This window comes from Homarus americanus, unplaced genomic scaffold, assembly GCF_018991925.1.
Source record: "Homarus americanus isolate GMGI-L3 unplaced genomic scaffold, GMGI_Hamer_2.0 scaffold31037, whole genome shotgun sequence".
NCBI classification, from domain to species: Eukaryota; Metazoa; Arthropoda; class Malacostraca; order Decapoda; family Nephropidae; genus Homarus; species Homarus americanus.
In genome coordinates, this window is record NW_024722227.1 from 4,177,265 (window position 1) to 4,197,375 (window position 20,111).

General features: G+C 38.9%; 1 protein-coding gene across 4 annotated transcripts in view; it reads right to left on the reverse strand.

Moving 5' to 3' along the window:
* The window catches only part of LOC121862315 (GRB10-interacting GYF protein 2-like), a 56,265-nt gene that overhangs the window by 25,856 nt on the left and 10,298 nt on the right, over window positions 1–20,111 (reverse strand). For 3 of the 4 annotated variants that reach the window (XM_042360475.1, XM_042360477.1, XM_042360478.1), the window contains 12 exons: window positions 19,523–19,672; window positions 19,120–19,334; window positions 17,425–17,654; window positions 13,154–13,328; window positions 11,956–12,283; window positions 10,871–11,329; window positions 9,524–9,703; window positions 8,907–9,016; window positions 7,851–8,151; window positions 7,172–7,480; window positions 3,568–3,677; window positions 375–573 (listed from right to left, as the gene is read on the reverse strand). In XM_042360475.1, the coding sequence (XP_042216409.1) occupies window positions 375–573; window positions 3,568–3,677; window positions 7,172–7,480; window positions 7,851–8,151; window positions 8,907–9,016; window positions 9,524–9,703; window positions 10,871–11,329; window positions 11,956–12,283; window positions 13,154–13,328; window positions 17,425–17,654; window positions 19,120–19,334; window positions 19,523–19,672 (2,766 nt within the window). Of the gene's footprint in view, window positions 1–374; window positions 574–3,567; window positions 3,678–7,171; window positions 7,481–7,850; window positions 8,152–8,906; window positions 9,017–9,523; window positions 9,704–10,870; window positions 11,330–11,955; window positions 12,284–13,153; window positions 13,329–17,424; window positions 17,668–19,119; window positions 19,335–19,522; window positions 19,673–20,111 lie in introns of those variants that run through there. The other variant, XM_042360479.1, reaches the window with a different exon arrangement.

Here is a 20,111-nt window from a genome sequence, read left to right on the forward strand (position 1 = left end):
AAAAATTTTTATCGTGTTCATTGTAGATCTTAAGGAAGACTTTGTGTAGCTGACTTGTATTTATTCCCCCCCCCCTTTTTTTTCATTCTTACAAGGAATTTACTGCTATGCTTCAAGGTGACTGGAATCAACAAAAAAACTGGACCCTCCTTTCACACTAACTGCTGTGTTATTCTTATAATCGTGTATTTAACCTACGAGTCAAGAGTCTGACACTGAATCTGAATTTTGTCAAGGAGAACGATACACGACTGAGATGTATTTCTTATACTGTATATGGAACTTGTAAATCAATGCGTCCAAATAATAACCTTTTAAAAATACCAATAGCTATATAATTTATTCCACCATCAACCTAACAATCAAATGCATACCTGGATTTTTCGCTGTTCTTCCTCCTCCTTCCTAATCTTCTCCTCATCAATTCTTCTCATTTCTTCCTGTCTTCTTAGCTGTTCCTCTCTTATCTTCCGCCTCTCTTCCTCCAGCCTCTGTGTTTCTTCCTCATGCTGGCGTCTTAGAGCTTCAAGGTTTCTTCTCTGTTCTTCTTGCCGCTTAAGTTCTTCTTTCAATCTATGGAGTCACAAAGAATAAATTATAAACATGGTAAAACCAACTTTCTCCTGTTGTTTTAAATTTGAAAAAAAAAAATACAATAAATTTGGTGGTGAAGAGTAGGTGGTGGTGATACTCTGCCTTCCCACAGCAATTTGGACATCAGTTTTCACTTAATTTCAAGAGGCCAGGGATCAAACAGCTGATCCAGGTTATGTAAATAAATACATTAAGGGAAAAAGTACACCAACTCCAGCTGATGGTTTGAATACGAATCAGCTTTCAGCACTAATTCCATTATTTCAAAACACTTTTCAATAACTTATAAATCATCCCTGAGTCTGAACAACTGCTTCCTGGACTGCAGTTGTTCAAACTCAAAGTGACCCATGGAGCAATAGAACATATAGTGTCATCACCCACATGTAAATGCTGCTGGATAGTCTATGCTTTCAACTGATTGCTTTTATTAATTAAACTTAAAAACATTTTAATGAAACACAATAAAAGTATATAATGCTTCACTAAGAAATGAAACATTCAAGAAATATTTAACTTTCTTACACTAAAGGCAATAGGATATACCACAGTACAGAAGTACCTCAATACACTAGACTAACTGGAACACACCCAAGTCTGGAAACAGTGAAAAGAAAAAAAAAAGAAAAATCTATGAGGGAGGGGGGGTTCCTGGACATAATCCTGCTTATCTGGACTGTTTCAAGAAAATCAGACATATATCTGGCTGTCAACAACTGTTTCACTGATATGGCTGTTTTGTATTGTAAAGTGTTCTATGTATGTACTGCACAAAAATTTTTAGGAAAAATAATTTCAATGTGATCGTGTGCCTATGAATAAAGAAAAAGCTGGAAAACCAGAAGGTATCTGGGAGATGCAGGCCGGAGGTAGCGAGGATGGGTGGCTGCCTCTCCTTCGACCCCTTTAACACATCTTTATGCAATTTCACCATAATTCCCATATAATTTAGGTTCATTTGGTGCTGGAGAGCGACACCCAGTCCCACCCCCAGCCTGTTTACATTAGCAATGTCTTAGCGTTTGTACTAAGTAGCTATCATTAGGCCTAGAGCAAATCTGATTAGACCACTGTACTGTATTTAGTGAGGAAGTGTATTTCTGTTCATAAGCATATTTCAATTTTACTTTTTATATTTGTAATAGTAAACTCTTGGTAACTCGAAGTACATATACACTATTTTCTTGATTTTATTAACTAATTTGAGCAACCTCTTTTCACTAAATCAAGCATGATTCCGTTAAATTCCGCACCAACTGCACTGCTTGGCGCGTGGGGTGTTTACATCCGCTCAGTCTGTCTTGCTGTCGCCACGTGTGTTCTTCACTGCTACCTCTCCGTCTACATCTCAGTCAACTAACTACTGTGTTTAGGCATCATGCCGACAGTCTCTGAGAAAGGATGCGGTGTGGGGGAGAAAATAAAATGAGTGCAGCTATCAATTGGAAAAAAGTTTGCACATTATAGAAAAAATTTAAAACAAACACTGAACCCCCAAGTTTAAGGTGAGCCATGAATAATGTTTCTAATGTTTCTATGTACATATCATGTGTCTGAGATGTCTCCATAGGTGTGAGCCTATTAACAGAATTAATCTTGATTCAGCGAACTAGTTCACTAAATCAAGTGAAAAATAATGGAAAAAATTCTTTTCGTTAAATCGAGAGTATACTGCAATTCGGCATGGATACGGTCTCGGAATTTATTATAAAATAACTGGGGAAATGCCAAATTATATAAAATTATCAGGGAATATCTCGGCATATTTGGCCATGTGGATAATAATCTCTGCACTCCATGTTTGGTCAGTCTGGTGTTTGTTATTGTTGTGGTCAGGTGTGTGCTGGCTCACTCCACCTAGTATATGGATGTGGGAAGGGAGGGTGCTCTAGCACCCCATTATTTTAGTTATAAGGTACGATACATTGCACCACAGAGTATTTAGGGCACCAGAGTTAACATTCAGCACTCCCTGGTAAAATGTGATTCCTGCAGTACTCACTCATTAACACCCAACAACCTCCTCCATTCATGTCAGACCAGCCACTGTATGCAGAACATCTCTACTATACTGTAGGTACTGGAGAGAGCTGACTAGTGAGGCAGTGAATAAAGTAAATAAACGATTCTTCAGAAACCAACTTTTCTCTCTTAACACTGATTCTATCATTTTTAAATGCATTTTAACAAATGATAATTCTTGAGTCTAAATAACTGCAGTCCAGGAAGTAGTTTTTCAGAGTCAAGGAAAAATGAGGTAATGGCACACTAGTGGTCTGTCCTAGTGGGCAATGCACCTCCTTGTGATATATTAATTGAGGGCAGTGAAACTAAGTTTTCATCAGCTGATTGACTGTTTTCACTAATATTCATTTATTAAACCTTTACAAACTGTTTAATGAAACAGAGTATTAAAATTATTTAATACTTCTTCATGAGATGAAACACTAGAGGTTACAGCCTTAAGTTAAAAAAGTTGGAAATTGTCAGAAATGTGAACTGTACTAGAGTAAAATAACCACCCAAAGAATATTGTTGACCATAAGTTGAAAACTGCATTAGCACTATTCATACATATGGTTGCTTCATGAAGGCCCAGTGCAGCTGTAATGTCAGCAGTGCACTCTCCCTTTTCACAACGTTCAATCACTTTCATTTTCACCTTTACCAAAATATATTTTCTTTGTCTCTTGCTATCATCATCACTCATGTTAACTTTTTGGTCACTGAGCCTTCATGTTAAAGGTTAATAAGAACAAATCAAGAAACAGAGAATAGACAATCACTGTGATGTGTGTGACCCAGAGAGAGACTAAGGCAGCAAGCTGTTGGAGGCAGGCAGATGTTATGAGTGTAAAACTCGTGATGCTGGTTCCTTGTGACAATGCAAATTTTGTGTTGTGCAAACTCGTGTTAAGTAGGGATTACCTGTACAGTACTTAAATTACAACAATAAATCAGAAAACTTCCTACCTGAGTTCCTCCATCTTTATCCTCTCCTCTTCTGCTCTCTTGTGCTCCTCAAGTCGCTTTCTCTCTTCTTCTAATCGCTTCTGATCTTCCTCTCGTCGGCGTACTTCCTCCTACAAAAAGATTGCAATGCACTTAAAATTTCAGGAAAAAGAAAAACAGCTATCAGGATTAAAATTGCTCCACATATTCATGTTTTATCAAAGATGATGAAAAACCAAATAGATTTACTCATTTAATTTTTAGATATCTTGTCATGGCCAAGATATGGTTCTATGACAACAATAACCACAGCAAAATTACAAAACCCTGACACATTCCTGCAAGAGCTCCCTCTTGCCAAGCTAAGACACACACACACACATTTTCTCCCATTATACTAGGCTGGTTTTATCATGGAAAAATACTGTACGATACTGTGCTGTGCCAGCACTAATGGTTACCAAGTTAATATTAGTTAGAATTGTAATCTTTTCTAAAAGTTTGGTAGATATAAGCTAGACTGTAATGAAATATTGTATCACTAGAAATGGAGTGGGTTTAACATTGATAAAAAAGAAAGATTAAGATTTCTATTGGTAGCAGGTACTGTACTGTAAGTATATAAAAAGTACAGGTTGGGTGTCCCTTATCAGAAATTCCCAAGTCTGAAATGCCCTGAAACCCGAGTCTATTTCATTATATATACTGTACAGTATATATATATATATATATATATATATATATATATATATATATATATATATATATATATATATATATATATATATATATATATATATATATATATATATATATATATACATATATGCATATATATATATACATACATACATATATATATATATACATATATATACATATAAATATATACATATATATATATATACATATATATATACATATATATATATACATATATATATATACATATATATATATACATATATATATATATATATATATATATATATACATATATATATACATATATATATACATACATATATATATATATATATATATACACATATATATATATATATATATATATATATATATATATATATATATATATATATATATATATATATATATATATATATATATATATATATATATATATATATATATATATATATATATATATATATATATATATATATATATATATATATATATATATATATATATATATATATATATATATATATATACATACAGTATTACCCCGCTTTACGTGGATTTCTCATATACACAACTTTCACTTCCGCGGTTCATCTACCCATATACGCGTGAAGTATTTTTTTTTTATTTAGCTCATAAAATTCATACAAATTACCCGGCCAGAATATAATTTACATTGCTGGAATTCTCACAATTTGATGATCATTTTGAATATAAACATCATGGATTTTGCATTAGACATAAAAATTTTAGATCTAATGTAATAATTTAGTTTACACAAAGCAAGTATTTTATCTTTTGTGCAAAATATATTAAGTTTACATTCAAAATATTCCCTGACCTGCAAGGAATCCAGAAATGTCAATTATATTATCCTAACTTTAGTCTAAGGTATTATTTATTACTAAACGTTAAAATCTAGTGTTTCACCCAATCATTTCTCAGAGAGGTAGGGGCCAGTGAGCTGGGAAGAGGGGGGGGGGGATTTGAGTCTATTATTTGAATGGACATTAACCTGGCGACTGTATTTCTCTTAAATATTAATTGTGTGAGCATACCATCATAAAATTTAGATGTTATTTTTACTACAACATAGGTATTGTGTCGGAAAAAGTGGAGTTTGGGGGTCGGGCCAGTCTCTATTGGAATTAATCCCATATGTTCTGTTGTTCCATTTACGCGGATTTCACTTAACGCGGTACCCTGTGGGTTCAATTGACCGCGTAAATCGGGGTACTACTGTATGTATATATATATATATATATATATATATATATATATATATATATATATATATATATATATATATATATATATATATATATATATATATATATATATATATATATATATATATATATATATATATATATATATATATATATATATATATATATATATATATATATATATATATGGTAGATAACACACTGAATATGGCATATATCACAATTTTTACGAGCGTAAGTATGTAAGTGTAATGAATAAAGATAAGACACAGGCTGCTCAGCAGCTCAAGAGTCAGGTGTCATGCGATGCCAAACAGACAGTAGTGATTGCTAACCTTTCTGGGTCTTTAGTGTACATCTTATCATATATTTTATACCCAAAATGATTAAATTATATTTCATAAACTACCTTCAGTATATATGTATCCATATGCTCTAAATTAAATATAAATGAATTTTGTGCATAGACTTGAGCCTCATCCCTGCTGGGTGCGCTACCCCATTATACAGGTTTTGTATACAGGATATAGGTACAGTACACCCTCGATAACTTGGCATTTGATAACTCAGAATTTCATATAACTCTGCATGGATATAGTATTGGAATGCATTAGTATAACCTGGGAAATGTCGAGATATGTAAAATTATCTGAAAAAATCTCGGCATATCTGACCCCCTGTATTACCTACCATGTGTCTGTGTCACCTTCCATGCCCCTGTGTCACCTTCCATGCATCTGTGTCACCTACTATGATACTTCATTCTTTGCCTGCAGTGCTGGTAAGTGTTACCTTTTTACATTTAGTATAATTACATAATTACATATATGGGTCAATAAATTTTTATTTTTTTTTTTGTAGGAGGAGGAGGTGCCTCGATAAGTCGGAATTTGGGATAACTCGGCAAGGCCAGAGCCCCATATGTGCCAAGTTATCGAGGTTTACTGTATTCCAAAATCCAAAAATATCGCAAATCCGAGACCCTTAAAGCCCCAAACATTTCGGATAAGGGATTATCAAAATATAAAATTTGATACCCTAGTAGGCCCACACAAAGGGAAACTGTCCGTTCCAACCTGCTGATCACTTGGACTGTGTGGGTAAATTTCGTAGGAACTTCAAATAATTCATACAAATGGCTGAAGACTGATAGAATTTTTTTAAATTTCACCCAGGTGAAAAATGTATGAATTAACCAGTATGGTACTTAAAATTAGTGAGGTTCTAGTGTACCATAATTATCTATGAAATATTTAGTAATATTTTAATAAAATGTACTTAGAGAAAGATTTGGTTTAACTGAAGTGGGCCAGTGTGCCTACATGCAAGTATGCTACTGTTAAAGATGAACAAACAATCCATTGGACTGATTTATATTAAGGGTATGAATTGAAAATAATATTTTATAAAATGTATTAATACAGCTTAGAGGAAATATTAGTGTTTAACACTTATATAAGCTCAGTGTGTTGTGACACACATTGTCCTGTAGACTTTGTCGACAGCTGCGCTGAGACTAGTCAATAATGGACAATGTTCCTTAATATCCAGAAAAAAGGCCAGCCGTTTTTGGAAATACACTTTTCTTTATTGAGAAGTCCATTATTGGGTGGGTTTACTCTACTTCAAACTTGTAAATCATGAACTCTTAAATACAGTGTTGAATATGAATGAATTCTCAATAAAATTACCTGCATTTGATCTGATGTCGGTGGTGTCTGCATCTTTGATAACTGTTGCATAAGAGACTGGATGGCATCAAACTGTTGTTCAGGAGGTTTCTCCATTGTGGGTACAGTTGGTGGTGTTACTGCTGCTCCCAGGGCTCCTGCTGGCCCTCCCATTGGTCCCATACCACTTGGCTGTTGACCCCTCTGTAGTTGAACTAACAACTTTTGTAAAGGATTCTCTGCAGCCATAGATGTTGCAGTGAGCTGAGAGGTCAACAGCCCCTCACAAGAGCTGGTCATGGGAGTACTACTAGCAGCAGAGGACGTTTGCTGCAATTTTATAATTCATTTCTTTATTATCTGTAATCCTTTTCTAAATACTGTGTACTGACAATCTTAATTCTCTTCCAGCTACAGGCAGCAACACTAATGCTGGAACCCTCAAAATGAACCTTAATACAAAAACAAATCATTACCTCTTGTTAACAAACAAATCCAGATTTCATTCACATTCTTAGAAGACAAAAATCTTGCTACTAGAGAAGTTTATAAGCATTTTATATATATATATGAATAACAAGAAAGGATTACATAAGGGAACATACAAGTAAGGAAGACTACACAATGTTTGCACTAAAATTATGTTATTTATCAAATGTAACATTTACTATTAAATTTAAGAAAAATTAAACTTACTTACCATTTGTGCTACTAGTGCTTGTATGGGGTCCTGAGGTTTAGAAGATGGTGGTACTACTGGCCCAGGCAAAACTCGAGGGTCAGGCCCAGCCACAACTCTGGGGTCAGGAATGGGTGCAGACACTTGGGTGGTCGAGGGTATGGCAGTTGGTGGGGCAGTGGAGGGAGGCACTGTTTGGGTTATAGGTGGGTGGGCAGGAATTACAGCCATCATATGCTGCATAAACAGCTGCTGTTGCTGCATGGGGTTAAGGGAGCTCCACTCATCAAGACTCTGAAGTTTTTGTAACACTTGCTGCCGGCTGAAAGAAAACCAATTCTATTACCATTTAAAAAAAAAAAAGAAAGAAAGCTTATCACAGCTTAAATTATCGTTATTCTTTTTTTCCCCATCATAAATTCTGGTCTTAAACAGCTAAAGTTTAATAAGGGTATTACTTATTCAACACACTAATCACAAGCTCTCTATAGACTAGTATCCTTCTGAGGGAAAGTGTTGGACTTGCTCCCCAGAGATCACACTATGGTTGTGGAGATATTTTAACAAACACAGCAGGGGCAACAGTTATCCAAGATGCTAGAAATCTTGAGTCTTACAGCTCGAACATTCACAAAATGCCCATAATAGCTATGAAATCCCTCAAAGAACTTTGCACCTATATATGGCACTCATGCTATAATTAAAGTTTCATATATACTTAACATGACTACTGCAGTACTCCAGACACCTTAGACAGGCAACAGTGCCATTTAACTTTCCACCACAAATATTACATATATCTTATTTATCATACACAAATCATTTTCTTCTGCTTGATCCAAAATTTAATAGGCATTTGTGTATCCCTAAGAGAATTCCCCAGTATAGAAATAGGAACACTGTTCAGAAAGAGTACAGTACTGTATAGTGAATAAGAGCACCAAACAAAACCTGAAGTGTAAATGATGAGGCAAACTGTTAGTCCCAGAACTACAAAACATCTCGATAAAATTCTAATAAAAATTAACAAAACCACAATCAGCGGTGAAAATTAAGTCCTTCCAGTGCACTACTAACCCCATGGCCATCTGATGATGATAAACTTGCTTCTGAATCATAAAATTTTGCAACAACTCTAATCTTTCACGTTCAACTTGCTGCTTTTGTGCTGTTAATAATTCAGTCACCTGAAATAAAAACAAAAAATTACTGAAGGTTCAATGGTGTACATAACAATCAGAATACTATATTATAACAACCACAAATATTCACCAAAACAAGCAGTGAATCGCATTTGAATCAAACTAATGAATGTGTATATTTCCCAGATGCTGCAGTTATTCACCAACTTATTCTTGGTTAGGTTAAGGAAGATAAGATTAGGTTATATAAAATTAGGAAATACACATTAGACTGGGTAAAAGGGGTTAGCTAAGTTAGATTAGCAATGACAGGTTAGGTTGGGTATGACAGCTTAGGTATGATGCCTTAGGTTAGGTATGATGGCTTAGGTTAGGTATGATGGCTTAGGTTAAGTATGATGCCTTAGGTTAGGTATGATGCCTTAGGTTAGGTATGATGCCTTAGGTTAGGTATGATGGCTTAGGTTGAGTATGATGACTTAGGTTATGTATGATGGCTTAGGTTAGGTTTGGAAGAGTTGGTTCATATATCATATAAGAACAAGAAAATACCTTGATTGGTGGTACAGGGGGTCCTGGTACAAATGGCACTCTTCCAAATACTCTGGTGAGGTCTCCCAGTTGTGCAAACTGGTCATCACAATCCCGTCTAAGCAGCAGGTTGGGTGTGAAGTATCCAGCCTTGTACCACTCGGCCATGTCACTTGACGTGAAAGGACCTTGTATCTCTCCCTAATAAAAATTAATTAATTTAAATGTCAATAATTCACCTAGAGCTTTAAAATAGAACTACCTTCTAATATGCTATTTTCTAACAGGGAGAGGTGCTCAATGAAACCTTTCAAAACATCAAGTCTTGAGATTCTCAAAAGTGGATGGCCCCCAAGCAAAATGATCATTTAATATACTGTATTCAATAACTAGCCCATACAGACATAATCTTTGTATTTGTAAGGTGACAACAGTCATACATGTCCAAAATACAATACTGTACAGTGTGTTTACTGTCAAGCTCTGTAAGACTCCTCTATAGGCATCACATTACATGAGTTCACAGGTGGCTAAGAACTTCAATTATACACAATTAATGTTTTCCTTTCTTATATAAATAAGTTTTACAGTGGAAAAATTTATGGAAAATAACCACTCCATTCACCATAAAATTATTACACGAGAAAAAAAAATGGCAATGAAAAATCTAGCTTCTTTCCAAAACTCAGGAACAGCATGCACTACTAGCTTCTGGTAGATAAGTTCTTCCATGCACAGGACTTATGCTAAATGTGAAATGCAAATAATCCCAAAGTGTTATCTGCAGACAACATAATAAGTCTGCTATCCAAACTGATATTTTGCATAAAATGAATTGAGTTCAGTTAGAAAATATGACTGACACAAAAGGTTACCCTTCTTTAACACTAACAACAATGACCATCATTACTACATCTCAAACTTTACAGCTTAAGCCCACACTTACTATTGACAACACAACATACATATATTGTTTCTCACTTTTGATCTTTTTTTTCATTTTTGTATTTCTTTATGGTTCTTTATTATTATTATTTATTTTTATTATGATTATTATTAAATTTTTTACCCCCAGGCCCTGATGTGGGTCAGTGACCTGTGCCCGGGTGGGCTAATCCCAGTATATAAAAAAAATGAACACTTCAGTCACAACAAGCTAAAAATTTGAAAAATTAGTCTGGTAACATTTCCTTGGATAGGGAAATTAAAGACTGCGAGAGTATCCAATATAGCACCTGAAAACTTTACTTTTTATCCTAATTTCTACCTTACTTCATTCACAAGTTATCTTGAGAAAATGCCAACATGACTTAACAACAAAAATATACCTAAACAACCTAAATTACAATGAAATGAGCTTATTCGTACCTGAGGATCTGTGTAATACCACTTGTCATCACCCGGGGTGTGAGTGGGGTGAGTGGAATGTGGTGTGGATTCTGGCATGGACCCCATTGAAACAGGGGGTGTAACTCGAGGGTTAGGAGGACCTGATTGTGGTCTTGGGTCATCCTCTTCTACTAATTTAGCCACTAAGTCATCGGCAACACTACGCATGTGTTCCAGTTTTTCTTCTTCTCCTTGACGTTCTCTTTCAGGGGGGAAGGATCCTGGTTCTGCTGCTTCTTTACTTCGTGGTGGTACTGGGACAGGGGCTGGTCCTCCCTGGAATTCTTGTGGTGTTTTGACTTCTCTGCTGTTACTCTCTTCCTCACTGACTATACCATTCATCATTGGCCCCGAAGACATTGTGGTGGTGGTACTGTCACTAGGACTTGGTGCAACTTCCTCTCTTGGTTGTACTTGTACTTCCTCGGTCACTGATCCCTACAAATGAATGACAATTAAACCATATTCATGGACTCATTAAAATATTAAAAAACATTTTCTGTAAAATGATTACTAATAATACTTTAATGAGTGTGATTTTAAAATAAAAATAAAAAAAATACTGTATACAAACCCTTTAAGATGAATTACTTCCCTATCCATAAATTGGAAAAAATAAAATATAATGAAACAAACAACTTTGTCATACCCCAAATTCCCATCCTGTACACAGCTTTATAGTTAAAAGTGTCCAAGCAATTAAAGGGAATAAAATCCCTTTTGTAAGCCTTTGACCAGATGACTTATGACAACAATTATACCTTTAGTAATTAATAAATTTCTAGTACAGTATCCTACACCCCTTCATGTCTGTGCATAAAAAGAAAAAGTAATTTGATGAACTCCATCAACCAGTTACTTTGATCTTTGACCGGTGACCTTGAACAATTATATGCTTACTTTTAAATGTTATGATGATGTCTACATATTTAAATTAATTCATCCAAAATGGTAAAACTAGGTTGTTGTACTGGCAGTTTAAGAGACAATAATGTACAAGGACAGAAAGACCCCTACACAATAACTGGGCCAAAACTGTTTGAGGGACAAAAATAAATACAAACCTCAGTTCGTATAGTGTTTCCAGGCGTGTGAACATCATGACTGGGATCCACCACATTTGATGGCAATTGTCCCTGTTGATTTTCTACCTCGACACCGTTATTTTTAATCTCTTCTGGTTCAGCCACAGGCTCTCTAGTACCAGGCTCAGGATTCTCTACCACAACATGATCATCTCTCGCAACCTTATCAGGGCTTGATGACTTCTGTCTCCGCTGTCCTCCATTACGACCTTCATTGGTGGGGTCATCTTCGTCTGACCAACCAGGACCATGATAAGCACCTGATGCATCAAAGCTTCCACCCTTTTCATCTGCATTTTCTGTAGCCCTGAAAACAAGATATATTCCTCCTGAATACAATTTTGTGTTTAATTGAAGAAAAAACAAGACCTATCAATATAGAACACATACCTCCACATAATACAGAGTAAAGGTTTAAATCTAAAAAAATAATAAAAATCAATGACATGGAGCCATATTGGCATATGCATCTTATTTCAATTATAGGTACCATTTGTACAAAGAGGTGCCAAACTCTATAGAAAATTAGTAAATAAACTGGTTTTATAAATCTAAGATTAGAAATTCACCTTAGCCATGATTAACTGATGCCAGCTCTCCAAGCTGCATGGTCTCTTGCAGTATCTATTGTCAGGAGCTTATCTCCAAGGTTATTTCTCACAACCTCTTCTCATGTAATTTTCAGTGCATCCCTCTCTCTCCTCCCTTCCATATTCAAATCATGCATCTCTTGACCCAATTAGTCTCCTCCAGTCTTTCCACATGCCCAAACTATCTCAGCCTACCTTACCAATACTGTACTCTCAATACCCAGCTCTCCTCTTAGCTCTGAACAGTGTTTCTATCTCTCATCAACACCTTATACATCCAACTCATCATCCTCATTTCATATGTCAAAATATCATGTGACAAAAATTATCTTTCTTTTACCTGACACATATGGCATATTATATGTAAATCTACAGAACAACTTATGCACATTGAGCAGTAACTTCTATAATCTTTTTACAAACAAATCATAATAAACCCACCTGCTGCAATTTCTATTATGCCATTTATGACATCATTATCTGTCATTATAACAAGCACTCTTCAGTAGACACCAAATTTAAAAAGAACAGACTCATGTACAACTTCCATAGTGCTACCAGAATATTATACAGTATTGGTTACTTACCACTCTGGTAAATTATCTTCATCCCAAGACTTTCGCAGATTGCCATCTTTTTCATCCCAGGGTGGGCGAGAGGTACGGGACGAGACAGGGACCCCCCGGCCAGTCCCTCGTCCCAATCCATCATCCCAATCCCCATCCTGGCCATTCTCACGTTCACGCCATCCACATCGCGGTCCTACATAATGGATATCAAAGAATACCACTTAATCTTAAACTAATAGGTCAAACATACAAATAATGTTACAAAGCACTGGTTAAACGCACCAAGTAGGGGTTAAACGTCACACTGCTCTTTACAGATATAGTACACTGCCTTTGACTCATTTCCTCAAAACTCCCGAAGAGATATGAGGAACTCCGTACCATTACCTGCTAAGAGCCATATATGTATCACTGAAATGTTTTATGTATTGCATTGTATTCCCCCTCTCCTCTGTTCCTTGGGTAAGTCAGAGAGCCAATTGGGAACACGTACAGTGGCATGCCATGACTATGGACCAGCTGGCTAAGGACTCGTTGGCTGGTTCAAGAAGCAATTACTGACGTCAATCAACGTCACAGTGAGGCATAACGGGACTGGCCAATTAGACGGGACTGCGAGGTGATGCGACTGAGGTGAGCTAGCAGCCGCGAACCATCACTCCAGCAGTCGGACTCCTGGCTGGCCCGGTCAACACTTGCTGCCATGACCTGTGTGTGCTATGGGCCGTGAGCTGTGTGTACTCTGGAAGTCCTGCTGTGAGCTGTGTGTACTCTGGAAGTCCTGCCGTGAGCTGTGTGCACTCTGGAAGTCCTGCCTTGAGCTGTGTGTGCTCTGGAAGTCCTGCCGTGAGCTGTGTGTGCTCTGGAAGTCCTGCCGTGAGCTGTGTGTGCTCTGGAAGTCCTGCCGTGAGCTGTGTGTGCTCTGGAAGTCCTGCCGTGAGCTGTGCTGTGTAGTCCTGCCCTGAGCTGTATGTGTGCTGTAGGAGTACTGCTGTGAGCCGTGTGCTGTAGGAGTACTGCTGTGAGCCATGTGCTGTAGGAGTACTGCTGTGAGCCGTGTGCTGTGGAGTCCTGCCGTGAGCCGTGTGCTGTAGGAGTAGCCGTGTGCTGTGGAGTCCTGCCGTGAGCCGTGTGCTGTAGGAGTACTGCTGTGAGCCCGTGCTGTGGAGTCCTGCCGTGAGCCGTGTGCTGTGGAGTCCTGCACGTGAGCTGTGTGTGCTGTTGGAGTACTGCTGTGAGCCATGTGCTGTAGGAGTGCTGCTGGCAGGAGCGTGTGCTGTGGAGTCTGCACGTGAGCCGTGTGCTGTGTGGTCCTGCCCCGTGACCCCGTGTGCTATAGGAGTACTGCCGTGTGCTGTGGAGTCCTGCCGTGAGCTGTGTGTGCTGTTGGAGTACTGCTGTGAGCCCGTGCTGTAGGAGTACTGCTGTGAGCCGTGTGGAGTCCTGCCGTGAGCACGTGTACTGTAGTCCTGCGTGACCCGTGTGCTATAAGTACTGCCGTGAGCGTGTGCTGTGGAAGTCCTGCACGTGACCCGTGTGCTGTGGGAGTACTGCTGTGAGCCGTGTGCTGTGTAGTCCTGCCCTGAGCTGTGTGCTGTTGGAGTCGGCTGTGAGCACGTGTACTGTGTGAATCCTGCGTGACCGTGTGCTGTGGGAGTACTGCTGTGAGCCGTGTGCTGTGTAGTCCTGCCCTGAGCTGTGTGCTGTGGGAGTAAGCAGTGACCCGTGTGAGGTCTGCCGCAGGCTGTGTGTGCTCACGGAGTCCTGCACATAAGCTGTGTGTGCTGTGGGGTCCTGCGGTGAGCAGTGTGTTTGCTGTGGGACTCCTGCCGTGAGCTGTGTGTGCTGTGGAAGTCCTGCCATGAGCTGTGTGTGTGTGTGTGTGCTGCTGGAGTCCTGCCGTGAGCTGTGTGCGTGCTGTGGGAGTCCTGCCGTGAGCTGTGTGTGTGCTGTGGGAGTCCTGCCGTGAGCTGTGTGTGCTGTGGGAGTCCGTCCCATGAGCTGTGTGTGCTGTGGGAGTCCGTCCCATGAGCTGTGTGTGCTGTGGGAGTCCGTCCCATGAGCTGTGTGTGCTGTGGGAGTCCTGCCGTGAGCTGTGCTGTGGTCCTGCCCTGGGCTGTGTGTGTGCTGTAGGAGTACTGCTGGCCCAGGCCTTGTGCTGTGGGAGTACTGCTGTGGGCCAGCAATGCTGTAGGAGTACTGTGTGGTGTGTGGATGCTGTGTGTGCTGTGGAGTCCTGTGGGCTGCGTGCTGTGGGAGTGCTGCTGTGAGCAGTGTGCTGTGGGAGTACTGCTGTGGGGCCATGTGTGCTGTAGGGGTGCTGCTGTGGAGTCCTGCCGTGAGCTGTGTGTGCTGTGGGGTACTGCTGTGGGCCTTGGTGTGCTGTGGGGTGCTGCTGGGCCATGTGCTGTGGGGAGTGCTGCCATGAGGCCGGTGTGCTGTGTGGTCCTGCACGTGATGACCCGTGTGCTGTGGGGAGTACTGCTGTGAGCCGTTAATGCTGTGTAGTCCTGCCCTGAGCTGTGTGTGCTGTAGGAGTAAAGCCCGTGACCGTGTGGGTCCTGCCGCCAGGCTATGTGTGCTCTTGGAGTCCTGCCATAAGCTGTGTGTGCTGTGGAGTCCTGCGGTGGCTGTGTGTACTGTGGAGTCCTGCCGTGAGCTGTGTGTGCTGTGAGTCCTGCCGTGAGCTGTGTGTGTGCTGTGGAGTCCTGCCATAGGCTGTGTGTGGGCTGTGGGAGTCCTGCCATAGGCTGTGTGGGCTGCGAGTCCTGCCATGAGCTGTGTTGCTGTGTGGGAGTCCTGCCATGAGCTGTCTGTGCTGTGGAGTCCTGCCGTGAGCTGTGGGAGTACTGCCGTGAGCTGTGTGCGCTGTGGGAGTCCTGCCGTGAGCTGTGTGTGCTGTGGGAGTCCTGCCGTGAGCTGTGTGTGCTGTGGGAGTCCTGCCGTGAGCTGTGTGTGTAGTGGTAGTCCTGCCGTGAGCTGTGTGTGTGTGCTGTGGGAGTACTGTCATGAACTGTGAGTACTGCCTTGAGCCGTGTGCTGTGGGAGTACTGTCGTGGGAGTGCTACCGTGTGTCATACCAGTGTTGTGTGTTTTAATTATTAAATAGTTAAGTCCATCCTTATACGTTGTTAATACCAACCCTATTATTCTATTGGAAATAGCATAAAATACAGTCAGTCAAAGATGCACCAACCCCATCCTGGGTCTCGTGCTCGCAATTTTACCTGGCAATACTTGGTAAAGGAAGGCTGTATGTAAAGGTGATTGTGATTGGTGGATCTATTTTTGGCTGTAGCATTGTCAAGACAAATATTAAACAAACGAAAGGTAGCATTTTTTATTATACAGTAATAAACTATTCATCATTATTTTAGATCATGAAAAGATTCTCCATTTTTGTATATTTGCTTGAATAATGAAGAAAATTATATTAATGAATTGGCAACTCAACTACAACCACAGCTGCCACAAGATTCTCACATCAAATTTTTTTCTTTATTTAAAAAAAAAAATACGAACATTTGGAAACTTCTCATGGCCTTAAATAATGATGAATAGTTTATTATTATAACAAAGATACTTAAGTACGCCACTGTATATACCATTGGTACTTTCACTCTCCATACTATTTCTTAACTGATGATTCAAATTACTGCATGTTGTATAAACACTGGAAGTGTTTTTCATATTGCCTATCACTCCAACATTTAAACACCTGTGAATGTACAGTATCTCAAAACTGTATCTGTCCACACTGTGAAACATTACGAGACCACAGATGATAGATATTGGGACATGCATTTACTTTGGTACATAGTTTAACATCAGTAATGCAATGTGTATTTATTTTGGCAAAATTAATGCCAAAATTAATATGATGTTCAGTCACCAAATGTAGTAGGATCAGTATGCCACAGAGCCACGCATACCAACCTCCCGGGACATCATGAGTTGCATGTAGCATTTTGGAAGTCAGCGGACCCATCCTGGCAGATACTTTTTTGAAATACTGTACAGTGGCATATAAGATACTGGTAATATATAATTACACATTGGCATACATACAAACAGAGGACTGAGATATGAAATACCACTTTATGGTTGGGGGAATGGAATGATTAAGTGTCCTTGTACAGACCAGCCAATATGCAAACAGTAAGCAGAGCTCACCAAATGCCTATAGGCTCATTTTTTTAAGAACAGCAAAAATATTGTTTCTTCTGCTAGAAACAAGTACGTATAAGTATAACAATCTTCCCACTTTATGGTAGTGTTTCTTGACTCACCCCATTTTTCATTGCGGCTTCCCCCAGCTCCCCTCCAGCGCTCACTTTCATCATTTTCACCACCTCGTGACCTCCAATTTTCAGTAGAAGCCCTCCCCTGCTCCTTCCGTGGGGACACTGCTCCATTACGTTCTTCTGGGACGCCACCCGTACTGACTGTGCTTGCAGGACCTCGTTCACTCCAAGGTCGTTGTTCATGCACACTTTGGGACCTTTCAAATGGCTTACTCCTGTAGAAATAAACTGGGAGGTTATTTTGAAGTCAAGTTGTTGTAAAAACATATATACAGTACGTCCAGTTTATATTCAGTGCAAGATACATTTTTAACAAAAGCCAAAGTACTGTATTCAAATATACTTCCTTTCTGTTTTCAATTCACTCCACATCCATATTCTTCTACAGTCTACACAATCATCATTAAATTATTCATAAAGTAATATACAAGTTTTCATATTACTTTGCCACATAACATGAAATAAATAAACACAGTAAAATATCTCATAAGCACACTCCATTTAGCAGAACCCTCCCATTAGTATCCAGGTTTTCAATATAACTGACCATGCATCAAGTATGTACTCTTCTGAGTTCATGGATGACTGACTCATGTTAAGTGAATGTGTTTTGTTATGAGGTGCTCTTGTTGATTGGCTTGTGTGGGAGAGAGACCTTTTGTTACCTTTAAAGTTCCCTGCACTGGCAGATAATCTTGCGGAGTCTTGAATGAGTTTTACCGTTTTCTAGTGGAAATTTTGAACATACTGTAATTTACTGGAAATTTGCATAAATAATAGTGACTGTAAAGAACCCAATTACTGTCGAGATATTGTAAAACAAGCCTAGAACAGTGCCACCAAAAAGGATTAATTCAAAAGGTTACATAGTCAAGGCTAGAGTACCGATTCAGGAAAAATAACACTGTAACTGACCCAGCCACTTCATAACTAAAACCTACAATAATGTACAGTAGAAAATGTAGGCTGTTCACGAACTGTACTGTATTGTACAACCATCCATCCAGCACTCTATTTTACATCTGTTGATCCCTTTATATTAATATCAGCTATTTGGCTGGTGTATATGTGAGGGTTTACTGCATTAACTCTACTTTAAAAAGTATTATATTCCGAGTGCCCTTGAACCTTGTGTACAGTTTCACCTGAGCAGAATAAAATATCAAATATGGCATCCCAATAGTGAAGGGATTAGTAGAGATTGTCTACAAACCCCTTGTTTATGGTGTCGCCTCTGAGCCGAATAAAATTGTCCAACATTAGGGAAATAAAATATTATAAAAATGGCATCCCCATAATGATGGGGTTAAGTCCACACAGAAGAAAATTTCCCACTCCTTAACAGTAAACTCACACCACTTGGTTTACTACTGAAATGTTCTACTGTGCTTACTTTTTCATGTACTGTACTGTATATTTATTTGTGTCTATCATTCTCATAATTTGTATCTATGCATTTCAGTGTACATTATTCTTAGTTACCCATATACGTACCCTGTACACTTGAATAAAGCATGTTCACACACACGCACACGAGACAAAGGAGAGAAGAGATAGAGAATCACAACAGTCAAACATCCATGCTGCATATGTAAGGAATTAGTTACAAACATTATCTACACTACCTGTTAATGCATACACGATGATTTTTTTTCCAAACATTTTATATAGGAAGCGTACCTAATACCAATACCCGGTGGACCTCCCTCTCTTGGGCCCCGTGGCTCCGCTTCTTCATCGTAGCTGAGGCCACGGGTGTAATATGAACCCGTACCACGACCCCGACCTCGACCACGATCGACGCTGCCACCACGACCTCTACCGGCTCCGTTCGATTGGGCCCGCCCACTTTGACGGAGCACGGCGTCACTGTTTACTCCCCTCTGCCACATACGCTGGACAACCACACAGATATCACAAAAGAAACAGTGAACATAAACCTCAATCTGCAGAGCTGAAAATTTTAAGTAAATGTCTTTTTTTTACTCTTCATTCTGCGCATTAAAGAGCTAAAGTTTTGAAAAAATAGCATCAATATTACATACAATATACATAATCCCATAATTCTTTTACTGTTTCATACCTGTTCTTCTTCATTCATGGGTATTAGAGCCAGCGGTTCCTGAGCCTTTTCCACATAAGGATGCCCAAATGTGTGTATCCCATCCGGTGGACTCTGGTGCTTGTTGAAGAGTACCAGCATCTCTTCACGACCGTATCGATGCTCTGCCGGCTGTAAGCCAAATTACAAAAAATGTGTGTTACTGAAGAACTCAAAGACTTGAAATTATGCAAACACACACATACAAATAGTATGGTTAGTCTAGATGAAAAAATAGAACTATTATTTTAAGAAAAGATTTGATATACAGGTACTAAAATACTAAAAATTAGTGAAGGAAGGGGGAATATAATGAAAGGTATAGTAGATGCCCTATCTTTTTGAGTCAAGTCAACTTCTAAAATCAATAGACACAGTATGATTAAAGACACTGAGTGGAAACCTGCAAGATGGAATCATAAGTGGAAACACAAGGTCTCTCAATACTTGCCAACGGGGCAAAATTATTATCAGTGTGTTGTGCTTGCCACTGACAGTACTTCCACATCTCACAATCATAAACTCAGTTGTAGTAAAAATAGAACACATAACCATCTTATAAGTATCATCA